Consider the following 12,926-nt stretch of genomic DNA (forward strand, 5'->3'; position numbering starts at 1 on the left):
AAACTTCTGCCTAGACATCAGGCATTTCCATACATCCTCTGAAATCAAGGCGGAGGTTCCCAAACCTCAATTCTTGACTTCTGTGCACCTGCAGGCTCAATACCACGTGGAAGCTGCCAAGGCTTGGGGCTTGCACCCTCTGAAGCCACAGCCTGAGCTGTACCTTGGATGCTTTTAATCATGGCTGGAGTGGCTGTAATGCAGGGCACCAGGTCCCTAGACTGCATACAGCATGGGAACCCTGGGCCTGGCCCACAAAACCATTTTTTCTTCCCAGGCCTCTGGGCCTGTGATGGGAGGGGCTGCCATGAAGACCTCTAACATGCCCTGGAGACATTTTTTCCATTGTCTTAGGGATTAACATTCGGCCACTTGTTACTTATGCAATTTTCTGCAGCAGGCTTGAATTTCTCCTCAGAAAGTGGGTTTTTCTTTTCTACCACATTGTCAGGCTGCAAATTTTCCAAACTTTATGCTCGCTTCTCTCATAAAATTGAATGCCTTTAACAGCACCCAAGTCACCTCTTGAAAGCTTTGCTGCTTAGAAATTACTTCTGCCAGATACCCTAAACCATCTCTCCAAAGTTCAAAGTTCCACACATCTCTAGGGCAGGGGCAAAATTCCACCAGTCTCTTTGTAAAAACATAACAAGAGTCACCTTTGCTCCAGTTCCCAACAAGTTCCTCATTTCCACCTGAGACCACCTCAGTCTGGACTTTATTGTCCATATCGTTATCAACATTTTGGGCAAAGCCATTCCACAAGTCTCTAGGTACTGGTGCCATAACCCTAGCGGAGCCACAGTTGTGTTGCCTGAGAGCAATAAGATTCCTCTCGATCTCCTTGCTGGATGGGACTTGGCACCAGCTTCTAGCCCAATGGTACCGCTTCTGTGTGAATTCAGCTGTAGGGTGCAACTTCCTGTTGTCCTGAAAAACACCTGGATGGCAGAGTGTGCAACCCCACCCACCACTGCCACTGGTAACCAGATGGGCAATGCCTACTAGAGCTTTAGGCTCAGCATCCCTGATCTGTGTAAACTCAGCTAGAGGGAACAGCTTCCTATTGTCCCAGGAAACATCCAGATGGCAGAGCATGTGACGCTGCCACTGGTAACCAGATGGGCAACACCTACTGGAGCTTCCAGCTCAGTGGTCCCACTGTGAACTCAGCCAGTGGGTGCAGCCTCCTGTTGTTACAGGAAGCACTCAGACAGCAGGGCAGGTGACCCCAGTAAGCCCCACTGCTGATAGCCAGGCAGGCAATACCTGCTAGAGCTTCCACCCAGCAGTCCTGCTTCTGTGGGAACTCAGCTGGAGGGTGCAGCCTCCTGTTGTCTTGAGAAACACCCAGACAGCAGGGCACATGACTCCTGGCCATTATAAGACAGAACCTTACTGATCTGATAGAGCTGAAAAACACACTAGTAGAATTTCGTAATGCAACTGCTGTATTAACAGCAGAATTGACCAAGGTGAGAAAAGAATCTTAGAGCTTGAAAACTGGCTCTCCAAAACAACTCAGTTAGACAAAAATAAAGAAAAAAAAATAAAGAAGAATAAACAAAGCCTCCAAGAAATATGGGATTATATAAAGAGACCAAATCTCATTCTTTTCATCTGTACATGGCCTATACTCTAAAATTGACCACACAATCAGGCATAAACCAATCCTCAGCAAATTAAAAAAAAAAATTATACCAACCATGCTCTTGGACCACAGTGTGATAAAAATAGAAATCAAGCTAAGAAAATCACTCAAAACCATACAATTACATACAAATTAAACAACCTGCTCTTGAATGACTTCTGGGTAAATAACAAAATTAAGATAGAAATCAAGAATTCTTTGAAATGAATAAGAAAAAAGATACAACATAACCAGAATCTCTAGGACACAGCCAAAGCAGTGTGAAGAGGGAAGTTTATAGCACTAAATACCTGCATCAAAAGATAGAAAGATCTCTAACAGGCTAACATCACAATTAGAGGAACTAAAGAAACAAGAGCAAACCAACCCCAAGGCTAGCTGAAGACAAGAAATAACCAAAATCAGAACTGAACTGAAGGAAACTGAGATGCAAAAATCTATACAAAAGATCAGTGAATCCAGGAGTTGGTTCTTTGAGGGAATTAATAATATAGATAGATCACTAGCTAGACTAAAAAGAAAAAAGAGAGAATATCCAAATAAACACAATCAGAAATGACAAAATGGACACCACCACTGACCCCATGGAATATAAAAAACATTCAGAGACTATTATGAACACCTCTATGAACACAAACTAGAAAACCTAAAAGAAATAGATAAATTCCTGGAATTGTACAACCTCCCAAATTTGAATCAGGAGGAGACTAAATCCTTGGACAGAACAATAATGAGATCTGAAGATGAATCAGATCATTAATAAAGAACCTACCAACCAGCAAAAGCCCAGGACCACATGGATTCATGGCTGATTCTACCAGACGTATAAGGAAAAGTTTGTGCCATTCCTACTGAAATTATTCCCAAAAATTGAGGAGGATAGACTCTTCTCTAACTCATTGTATAAGGCCAGCGTTATCCTGATCCCAAAACCTGTCAGAGACATAACAAAAAAGGAAAACGTTAAGCCAACATCCTTAGTAAACATAGATGCAAAAATTCTCAACAAAATACTAGGAAATCAAATCTAGCAGCACATCAAACAGCTAATCCACTTCAATCAAATAGGCTTTATTCCTGGAATGCAAGGCCAGTAGAGATCACCTTGGACTGTGACTTGCTACCATAAAACATCCAGGTGGCTCTGTGCTTCAGTCTTGAAGCACGGTAGGTGGGGATTGGTGGACCATGGGGATTCTCCCATTCCCGGTCTTGCACAGGTCCCTATGGAGAGCATGAAACCCCTTGTGTGTGGTTGGGGTGGGTATGTGTTTATCAGCAGTATGAAAACAAACTAATATAGTAAATTGGTATTGGGAGTGGGGAGTTGCTGGAAAAATACCCAAAAATGTGGAGGCAATTTTGGAACTGGGTAACAGGCAGAGGTTGGAACAATTTGGAGGGCTCAGAAGACAGGAAAGTGTGGGAAAGTTTGGAACTCCCTAGAGACTTGTTGAATGGCTTTGCCCAAAATGCTGATAACATTATGGACAATAAAGGGGGCTTTCACTCACTTACCCTTTCCTGTGTTGTAGTGGTTCTCTTGGCCCTGCATTGAGCCCAGACACGCTGTTGCCCAGCTTTGCTCCTCTGCTCTCTGTGTTCCCCTGCTGCCTTGATGGATCCTGACATGGTTTCTCAGATGATTGGCCTGCAGGGTCAGTCGTCATCAGCCCTTTGGTTTCCTCTCCATGAGAGTGGCACACATGAACTTCTTCTAGTCTGCCATCTTGGCCCTGCAAACACATTTTTTTTTAGCACCTCCTATGTACTAGGCCCTGGAGAGGTAATGGGATCAGGATAGACACAGTTCCAGGCTTTGAGCTCTGATGTAAAGATGGACAGTTAAACAATCAGTTATAATCAGTGTGACATATTGTTACAAGGAACAGAATGACAGTCATAGGAGCCCAAAGCAAAGGTACTTTTATGCAGTCAATAGGTATAGTACCTTGAACTTAGCAGGTACTCAATAAATATTAATAGATTGAAAATGTTCACAATTTTGCCCTGAACTTGAGAACTTGATATAGTTGAAAATAGACAATATTGTAGGCTGGCTCTTACAACCTGAAGTCAGGCTACCTCAGATTTCGCAGGGGGTCGTGAGATAGAGGGCTTCAACCTGCTCCCCAGTGGAACCCTCAGCACTGCCGGCGGCAGGTTGTCCCAGGTCTGCCTGTTCATGATCTCTCTGCTGCCCTGTTAACAACTTAACCCAATGACCCAAAGCTTCATATGTCTCTAAGTATCTATCCCTGCACTGAGGGGCTCGTCTTACTTGTGTTTTCCAGCTCTCCTTTTTTTCCCCCACCTTTGGCTTCTTTGTTAGTGTTGACTTTGAAGAGATAAGGCTTATTTTTCTAGCAGTAATGTATTTCAGGAAACATTGAAACAAAGGCAAATCATTTTTTTTCTTTCTCCATTTCACTGCAATTGTGATTATTTTGTGAAGGATTGAGAGAGAGGTCACAGGTACCCTCAGCGGGCCCACAGATGGACGTCTGCAGGCCATGATACCCACAATAGCAGGTCTTCTATTTATGATGCTCATTCCAAATGTATGCAGCTCTCTGAGGCATCCCTCAGACTTGCTCCCTCCCCTTGAAGTCCCAGAACACTTCCCACATAGATCCAAGGACAATGTGCCTTCCAATTCTCCTCAAACCAGTGTGTGTTCTCCAGGAGCTGCTGATGAGGATGGGAAAGAGAATTATGTTACTCTTATCTTTGCTCTTGACAACCTTCCTTATGTGTGATGAAATATAAATAGTATAAACCATGATTCACTATTAAACCTAGAAGAGAAACGACACTGAGATTCATAAATTAATGTTAAATCTATCTTCTGCGGTGATTGCAGGATTAGGGGGAGCTCACTCACCTGTAGTTAGCAATGATAAATGATTTCTGAAGAATTTGTTACTTAGTTTTCAGTGGCAATATTAAGAAAAATATTAAAAATACTTTATAGAATCATGAATGTAGCATTTGGTAAAGTGGCTTTTTTTCCCAATGCCTTTTTTTTTAAAATCACGTGGCCTTATAATTACCTGAACTTCTTGACATACTAATTAACTCCGATTTAAAACAGCCATTATTTTTAGAGTTAAGCTTAGTGAACATTGTCTAATATTATTATGTGACCATTAATGTGACTAGGGAAAAATGAGATAAGGAAAAGAAGAAGGCAGTAATTAAGATGAGTAATTTGGTAACAAAGTTGAACTAAAGCAGGTTGGTGACTCTTCGGCATGTGATAATGTACATTATTGGCATAATTTATCTTTTAAATTAAATTACTCTACTTATCCCAGGCCCCATGTAGGTTAGGTTTTGTTTTTATAGTTATTGGTAAATGAAGTGATAGACTTGAGAATAAGTCCTAGGAAGCCATCCCTCTGCAAATTCAGAAACTTTGACCTCTGAATGTTTTATGAAACTAACTAGATCTTGGTGCTATACGAATAGGTACAAGGGGAAAAATTCAGAATGTATCCAATGGGGGAAATTTTTTTTTGCAGCTTACAATAGGACCCAAATCAAAACGTCTCTTCTTATTCTTGAAAAGTGTGGGCAACAAGCTGCTAGCTGTGGCAAGACCACAATAGCGAAGGTCAATGAAATTACAAAAGTATGGCATAAATGAAGTCAACATTCCTCATCTACTCCATAAAGAGTATATTTCTTGTGATGAAGACACTCCATCCAATGTAAAAGAAGAAATTAAATTGTCTGTATGCTTTATCTAAGTGTCTCCATCATGTGGATATGAAATCATTTATTTGATAAATGTGTTTACGTATTATTGGTTTCTGTTTTATGTTAGGCATCATTTTAAGTGCTGGAGATTCACCAAAGAATAAGACAGACAAAATTGCTGCACTCAAGGAGCCTGCATTCTAATGGCAGGAATGAAAAAACAAATCAATAAACACATAAATAAATCATAAAATATCAGATCGTGATAAGTGCTATGAATAAAAAGTAGAATGTTGTCATAGAGAGGGACTGGAGGATTGCTTTAGACAGAGATGTCAGAAAAAGCAAGTCTGAAGAGGTGGTGTTTAAGCCAACACCTAAATAATAAGATGAGCAGATTATAGAGGAAAAATATGCCAGGTGGAGCAGACACAGGGCAAAGAACTCCCTGGAAGTCAGGAACTTCGTGTGTTTAAGGAACACAGAGAAGGCCAGAGAGATTGGAGCCCTGTGAGTGTTGGGGAGGTGGTGTAAGCCAAGATCTCAGAGACAGCAGGGGCAGATGATGTAAGCCTTCCTGGCTGTGCTAAGGATGTAGTCTGAGTGCAATGGGAAGTTCTCAGTGGGTATTAGGCAGAGAATGGCATGATCTGACATGTATTATTAAAGACTGGCTCATGGAGAAGAACTAGTTAGAAGGCTATGGTGGCAGCCTGGACTGAGGAAGTGGGAGTGGACAGGAAGTGATGTTGTGGGTGGATTCAGGACATACTTTGGAGATAGAGTTAATAACTTCTTCTGATAAAGTGGAAGGCAAATGAGAGAAATGGGAAGTCAAGGATGACTGCAAGGTTTCTGGCTTGAGCAACAGGGTGTAGTGCCTGTTAGTGAGATGGAGAAGGCTGGGAGAAGAGCAGAGTTATTTTTTGAGGGTAGGTAGACATCAAGAGTTCTGTTTTCAACATGTTTGGTTTCAAACGTTTTTTATTTTTTATTTTTCAAGAGAGGGTCTCTGTCTGTTGCCCAGGCTGGTTTGCAGTGGTGTGATCACGGCTCTCTACAGTCTTGACCTCCTGAAGTGAAGCAGTCCTCCTGCCTGAGCCTCCGGAGGAGCTGGGACTACAGGCATGCACCACCACATCCAGCTAATTTTTTAACTTTTTATTTTGTAGCGATAGCATCTTGCCACGTTGCTCAGGCTGGTCTTGAACTCTTGGGCTCAAGTGATCCTCCAGCCTTGGCCTCCCAAAGTGCTGGGATTACAGGTATAAGCCACTGTGTCCAGCCTCAAATGCCTTTTAGACATCTAATCACTTGTGCAGCTTTTTAAAGTACAGGTTCTCAGACTACCTATATCATTTAGGAATATGTTTGCTTTCAGGTAAGAGAATAACCAATCAGAAGTGGCTTAAACAAATAAGGGCTGAGCTTCATCAAATCAAAGGATATGCAGAGGTATGTGGCTCAGAGCTGGTGCTCAACAAAGTTATCAAAGACCCAAACTCTTTGTAGATCCTCGTTATGCTATCCTTAGTGTTTGAGTTATTGCCTATGGTAACATGATAGGAACTGCATCTCCAGGTCACAGTGTCCACATTTAAGTCATTTGAATCAGGAGGAAGTGGGAAGAGTGATGCCAGAGACATTGATCTTTTTCTAATCAAGAAAGCAAAAGTTTTCTTAGAAGCTCTCATTCAGAGACTTCCACTTATCTTAATGACTAGAACTGTGTCACATGGCAAACCCTACCTAGATGTAAGGGAGTGTGAAAAAGAGAATTTTAGCTGATGCCCTGTACAAAATTGGGGTTATGTTGGCAAGAAGCAAGGGGCACTTGACATTGGGTAGGCAATAAACAATGTCTGCCACCCTGGAAGTTCCAATTTAGAAGGTCTGGGACAGGAGAAGGTGAGGAGGCTGATGGTGCCACGTATTCTAATGCGTGTTGAGATTGAATGTTGACTGGTGTAGACAAAAAGTAGAGCTCAGGAATGTGCTCAGAAGTGGTTCCTGTTTGTCCTCAATTCTTATACAGTCTATTCTGCCACTTACCTAGTGACAGATTAAGGAAGGCAACAGATTTGGGTCAATCTATCTTCTGAGGCTACCCTTTAGACATCTTTCTATGGAGTAAATTAGTTTATTAAATCAGAGGTAATTCCTTTTCTAAAATGTTGTATTTTCTTATTTGAGGACCCCATGCATTCTTTGGATCAGGATGGTTTTTGAAACACAACTTTCTCCAGTTGCTCAACGAGATGATTGTTTCTGTACCCCCATCCCCCCAGTTCTACTCTACATCAGGTTTACTCCGCCATGCTTATCACATGGGTCAGAACAAGAGTGAATGGCAGTCCCAGTTATCTTGAGCTTAGGTACAATACAATGTGTCACTCTCCATTATGGAAATTATCATTAATTATTAACATGAAAATCTTTGACTTGATATATTGTCCACATTGTCACTGCCAAGAATGGGACGATGATTAATGAGTGCCCCTTGGAGGGAATACAATAAAGTGCAATGTAGAAAAGGAAGCTTGTAAGTTTAGCAAAGAAGCGGAGTATTGAATACTTTGGTTTCTCTCTCCCTCTCTTTTTCAACACACACACACACACACACACACACACACACACACACTCTCTCTCTCTCTCTCTCTCTCTCTCTCAGGTTTAAAAAAAGCAGCCATTTACCAAGCTGAAAAATAAATATAATTTTTAAAAATTCTATGCAACATGACATTTTAGGGCTTCTTGTTGTTTTCATCTAATCCCTTGAGCCTGATATTACAGGTAGGGCCTACTCAGGACAGAGTTAATCCTTAGAACTAGTCACCTCCTTTATGTACTTTCCTATATGCTTTTAGGGCAACATTTTCTATGTGTCTAGGTCTTCCCTGGAAGCATGCTATGTCCTGGAACTTTCCCAACTGACATCTTTACCCATTTTGACAAGAGTTCTAGAAGTAAGCAGTCCAGGGGTGATACAGAGGCTAAGCCATGGTACCAGGAACCCAGCCTCCTTCTAGCTTCTGCTTCCCCATCTAGCTTATTGGCTTGTTGTCTCATGGTTGCAGTACAGCTGCTGCAGCTCCACACATCCCACCCATGTTCAAAATTAAAAGAAGGAGGTAGAGTGGTGCCAGCAATATCTATTTCCTTTTCATTAGCAAAGAAAATGCTTCACCAGAAATCCCCAAACTATAAGGAGAGCTGGGGAAAGGACTATTTGGTTTAGCAAAACAGAAGTTCTAGAAGCTAGAACAAAGGGAAGCATAGATTGATGTCCCCAATTAGCTGGATGATGACTATAGCAATGACCATGAGTTATAGGTGACATTTGTTCTCACACGTAGATAACAAGTAAATTTTCCTACACAGACACACATTATATTGGGACACGAGGCTTGAAGGCCGGCTGGTAAGGGATGTGGGTCCTTTCAGGTCAGACCCTGTGAACTTCTGCTATGTGTAAGATTGGAGCTGTCCGTATAACTTCATTTTCTGTGAACTTCAGCAATAAATCAGTGGTTCCTGGTCTGGGTCTTCGGGAGCATCTATCACTGAGTAAAGGCAGGAAAGATTTCTGATCCCAGAATCCATCTCTACAAAAAGAGAATATACAACTCTGGCACAGCATGTAATATTTGCTCTTAGCTGGAGGACCAGCAATTAACAATATTTTATCATAAAATGTCAACAGAATATTGATGCAATCATCTGGGTTAAAATAAAAATAAAAACTGCCACTATGTTCAGAACACTGGCATTCTTTTCTCATGGACTAATCGTTATTTATTATTGTCCTTTCACCTCCTCCATCCCATTTTTAAAACTGCTATTATTTGCATAATAACTATAGCTTGTTATTAAAATCACCATGGATATCTTATGGCTGCTTTTTAAAAAATAGTTCTTAAATTGAGGAATAATTTATATACAGTGCAATCCTCACATCCTACATATACCGTTCAGTTAGTTTCAATGAATGTATGGCAAGGCACAGAGTAGGCCCTTTTCTGTTGTTCCCCTACCCATACCCCAGCATAGGCAGCCATGAATCTGATTTCTGTCACTAAATGTTAGTTTTGCCTATTTTAGAATTTCATATAAATGGAATCATTTGGAATGTACTTTAGTTTTCAGTTTGGCTTCTTTCACCCAGCATAATGTTTTTTGAGATTGATCCATGTTGTTACATGTGTCAGTAGATTATGCCTTTTTATTGCTTATTAGTGTTTAACTATGTGACTGTAATTTATTGACCCGTTATCCTGATGACAAACATCTGGCTCATTTCCGGCTTTGAGCTTTTAACAATAAAGCTACTATGAATATTTTTGTATAAGGCTTTTTGTGGACAAATATTTTGATTTCTTTTGGATAAAAAACTAGAAATGGAATTGGTGCTGTGGAGTATTATATGTTTAATGTTTTTAGAAATTGCCAAACAGTTTTCTAAAGTTGTACCATTTTATACTCTCTCCAGCAGTGTATGAGTGCTCCATTTGCTCCATATCCCCTCCAAAATCTTGTCTGATTGTCTTAATTTTATGGTGGGTGGGTTGTGTTATCTCACGTTTTCAATTTGTATTTCATCAATGACCAATGATGGTTAAACATGTTTTCATTTCTTTATTGGCTATTTGCATATCTTCTTTTATAAAGTGTCTGTTAAAATCTTTTTGTCCAAATTTTTTTGTTAGGTGGTTTGCCTTTTTATTATTGAGTTGCAGGGGTTCTTTATATATTCTGGGTATAAGTACTTCATCAAACATGCCTATTGCAGGTAGTTTTTCTTGGTCTGTGGTTTGCCTGCTATTTTCCTTTATAGTGTTTTTGATAACCAGAAGCTCTTGATCTAAATAAAGTCCAAGTTGTTATGTTTTTCTTTTATGGTTTATGCTTTCTATTTCTTCTGTAAGAAATTTTTGCTTACCTCAAAGTCACAAAGATATTCTCTGATTTCTTGTAATAATTCTACAATTTTAACTTCTATATCTATGATTCATATGGAATTGATATTTTCTATGGTGTGAGATGGGGTATGACTGTCTTTTCTTTACTCAGATATGCAATGTGATAACACTTGGAAAATCTGGTAAGCTTTCAAAATCGGAGACACTCTTGGTTTCTGGCCACCCTGCTATGGTTAATGGATAGAGAATATGTATTGTTCAGTGACTAAGAGCATGCTTTGGAGTCACAGTTCTGCCAGTTGCTAACTACGTGACATGTGCAAGTTCATCTTCGCTCTTTAGTTCTTCATCTATAAAAAATGGTATCCAGTCACAGGGTTCATATAAAGTCTCTATCAACCAAACAACAATCATGTTAATATTTGTCAGGTATTCTCTGAGTACTGGTACTTGGAGGTTAATGTGAAAGTGAAAAGGATTTGTACATTTAAAGCACTTAAAAAGTACCCGAGACAGACTAACCACTTTATAATATTAGCTGTAACATAGAATAAAGATATAGCCCAACTCCATTTTCTCCCCTTGATCTTTTGTACTCTGGACTGGCCATTCATTGAGTGCTTGCTATGGGGAGAACTTCTGTTAGGTGCTGGGACGGTGCAGTGAAGAGGACAGACATGGTCTCTGCTCTCATGGAGCTTTCAACCTAGTGAGGGGAAAAGACATTAAACAAATATCATGACAAGTGGTTTGAAGAGTAAGTATAGAGTGTTAAGATAGTCTAAAATCCAAAGATCATGTCCCTTGTGGGGAGTCAGGGAAAGCCTTTCTAAAGAACTGAGTTTTAAGTAGGCCAGAAATGAAGAAATACAGAACAGTCTGATGGAGGCTAAGCTTGTTTTTTTTTTTTTTTTCCACCAGTTGTCAAATGATCCTTTATTGAAATATTTTCCTTTGTGCTTAACTGGCTGGGCATTCCACAGCACCACTGTTGATGTCATCGATGATGTCATGAGGGTGGCGGCCATCAACATTACAGCCCACAGACTGGGCAGTCCCCAGGATCTCTTTAATGGTTCCAGAGAGTTCTCTGGCTAAGGATCGGTGCCGCATCTGTCGAGCAACGTTGACGATCTCATCAAAAGTGATATTCCCACTGTGTTTAATGTTTTTTTGTTTCTTTCTGTCTCTTGGTGGTTCCTTGAGGGCTTTGATGATCAGGGCAGAGGCAGAAGGCACCACCTCAATCTGGGCCTGTCTGTTCTGAATGGTCAGTTTCACTGTAATCCTCAGGCCCTTCCAGTCACCCGTTGCCTTGGCAATGTCATCACCAACCTTTTTTGGAGACAGACCCAGGGGGCCGATCTTGGGGGCCAGGGCAGAAGTGGCACCGACTTCACCTCCGGTGCACCTCAGGTATACGACTTTGATCTCGTTGGGGTCGAACTTCGGCGGCATGGTGGAGGCGGCTGGTGTCGGATGAACCCGGATTCGGGACGACCGAAGAAAGTTGCACCTTGGCCTCCTCCGAGCTGAAAGCCGAGAGCCTAAGCTTGTTAAAGGCAGAAACCTATATATGTTTATTATTCCCTATAACACCTAGTTGAGTGATGACCTAGAGAAGATTAAATGCTCTTTGAGAATCGATAATGTCATATAAGGGGAAAGAGGTAAAGAGCAGTGCCTATCAAATAAATGGTCTCTAAATGAATGATTGAATGAAGGAATAAAATATAATTATCAGGTATTTATATTTATTAGGCAGCATTTAGGTATAGTAGATTCTTCAGATGTCAATCCTGAGTTTTCTATTCGTTCGGGGAATATATTGAGCAAATTTTATGTGCCTCAGTTGCTAAAATGCTGCCTGAATCCCCTGTCTTCTCAGGGGAGTCAGAAAGGCTGGCCTGGACAGGGATTCATGAAGCTGGAGTAGGGGCGGGTAAGGTCAGACAGAGGGGAGCATCTCTTATCTGAAGTTTTGGGAGCTGCTGAAATCAGAAGAGCCTCCCAGTGAAGGAGAGTGGGGAGAGCTGTAAACAAGGGAGAGACACCCAGCAGTTCTCTACATTGAAGAGGAGTATGGGATTGAGAGAGTCAAGAGCAGGCTGGTTGAGTCCCTGGAAATTTGTCATGAATCAGCAGCAATGCCTGGTCACCTCATCTTCATTGAGGGGTGGGGTATTGTGTCTGGAAGGGCCACTTGTATCAAAAGTTGATTGTTTGTGAGGGAGAAAATGCAGAAATAAATGGGGGAATGCTGTCAAAAGACACCTAATATTTTATTCTCTAATGCTGCTGAGAGAAGGTGGCACCTGAGCTGGATCTTGAAGTTTCTGGGTGTTGCCTGGATGAAAACAAGTGGAAAGGACAGAGGGGATGCTTGGCAGAGGCGTGAGAGAACAGGGCGTATTGCTTCTCTAATAACCCGTGCCGAGGATGGCATCTGTGAATGCTAGCATCTCTGAATTTAGCTGGACTATTCTGGAAGGTAATTACATTTTTGGTCTGCATCATCTCTTGGGATAATGAATTTCTTTAAGGTTTCCATTCACTGTGAAAGACATACTTTCTTCTATTTGTCCTACATTTCTTAAGTGCTTCCTAGTTTAATATTACCTGCCTGTTGCTACATACTTTTCCTTCTTTAACTT

The 12,926-nt window shown here is 41.0% G+C and overlaps 1 protein-coding gene across 1 annotated transcript; it reads right to left on the minus strand.

The window, feature by feature from the left end:
- Positions 1 to 11,193: 11,193 nt before the first annotated feature.
- On the minus strand, positions 11,194 to 11,825 carry LOC100971647 (large ribosomal subunit protein uL11-like). The gene has a single exon (XM_034956783.2). It carries the CDS (start codon positions 11,728 to 11,730, stop codon positions 11,233 to 11,235), a length of 498 nt encoding a protein of 165 aa, XP_034812674.2. The 5' UTR covers positions 11,731 to 11,825; the 3' UTR covers positions 11,194 to 11,232.
- Between the last annotated feature and the right edge of the window lie 1,101 nt (positions 11,826 to 12,926).

This window comes from Pan paniscus, chromosome 2 (genome assembly GCF_029289425.2).
Source record: "Pan paniscus chromosome 2, NHGRI_mPanPan1-v2.0_pri, whole genome shotgun sequence".
NCBI lineage: Eukaryota > Metazoa > Chordata > Mammalia > Primates > Hominidae > Pan > Pan paniscus.

What these genes read in the sequence shown, in the direction of transcription:
- LOC100971647 (XM_034956783.2), bottom strand. Translation starts at nt 11,730, where the DNA reads ATGCCGCCGAAGTTCGACCCCAACGAGATCAAAGTCGTATACCTGAGG.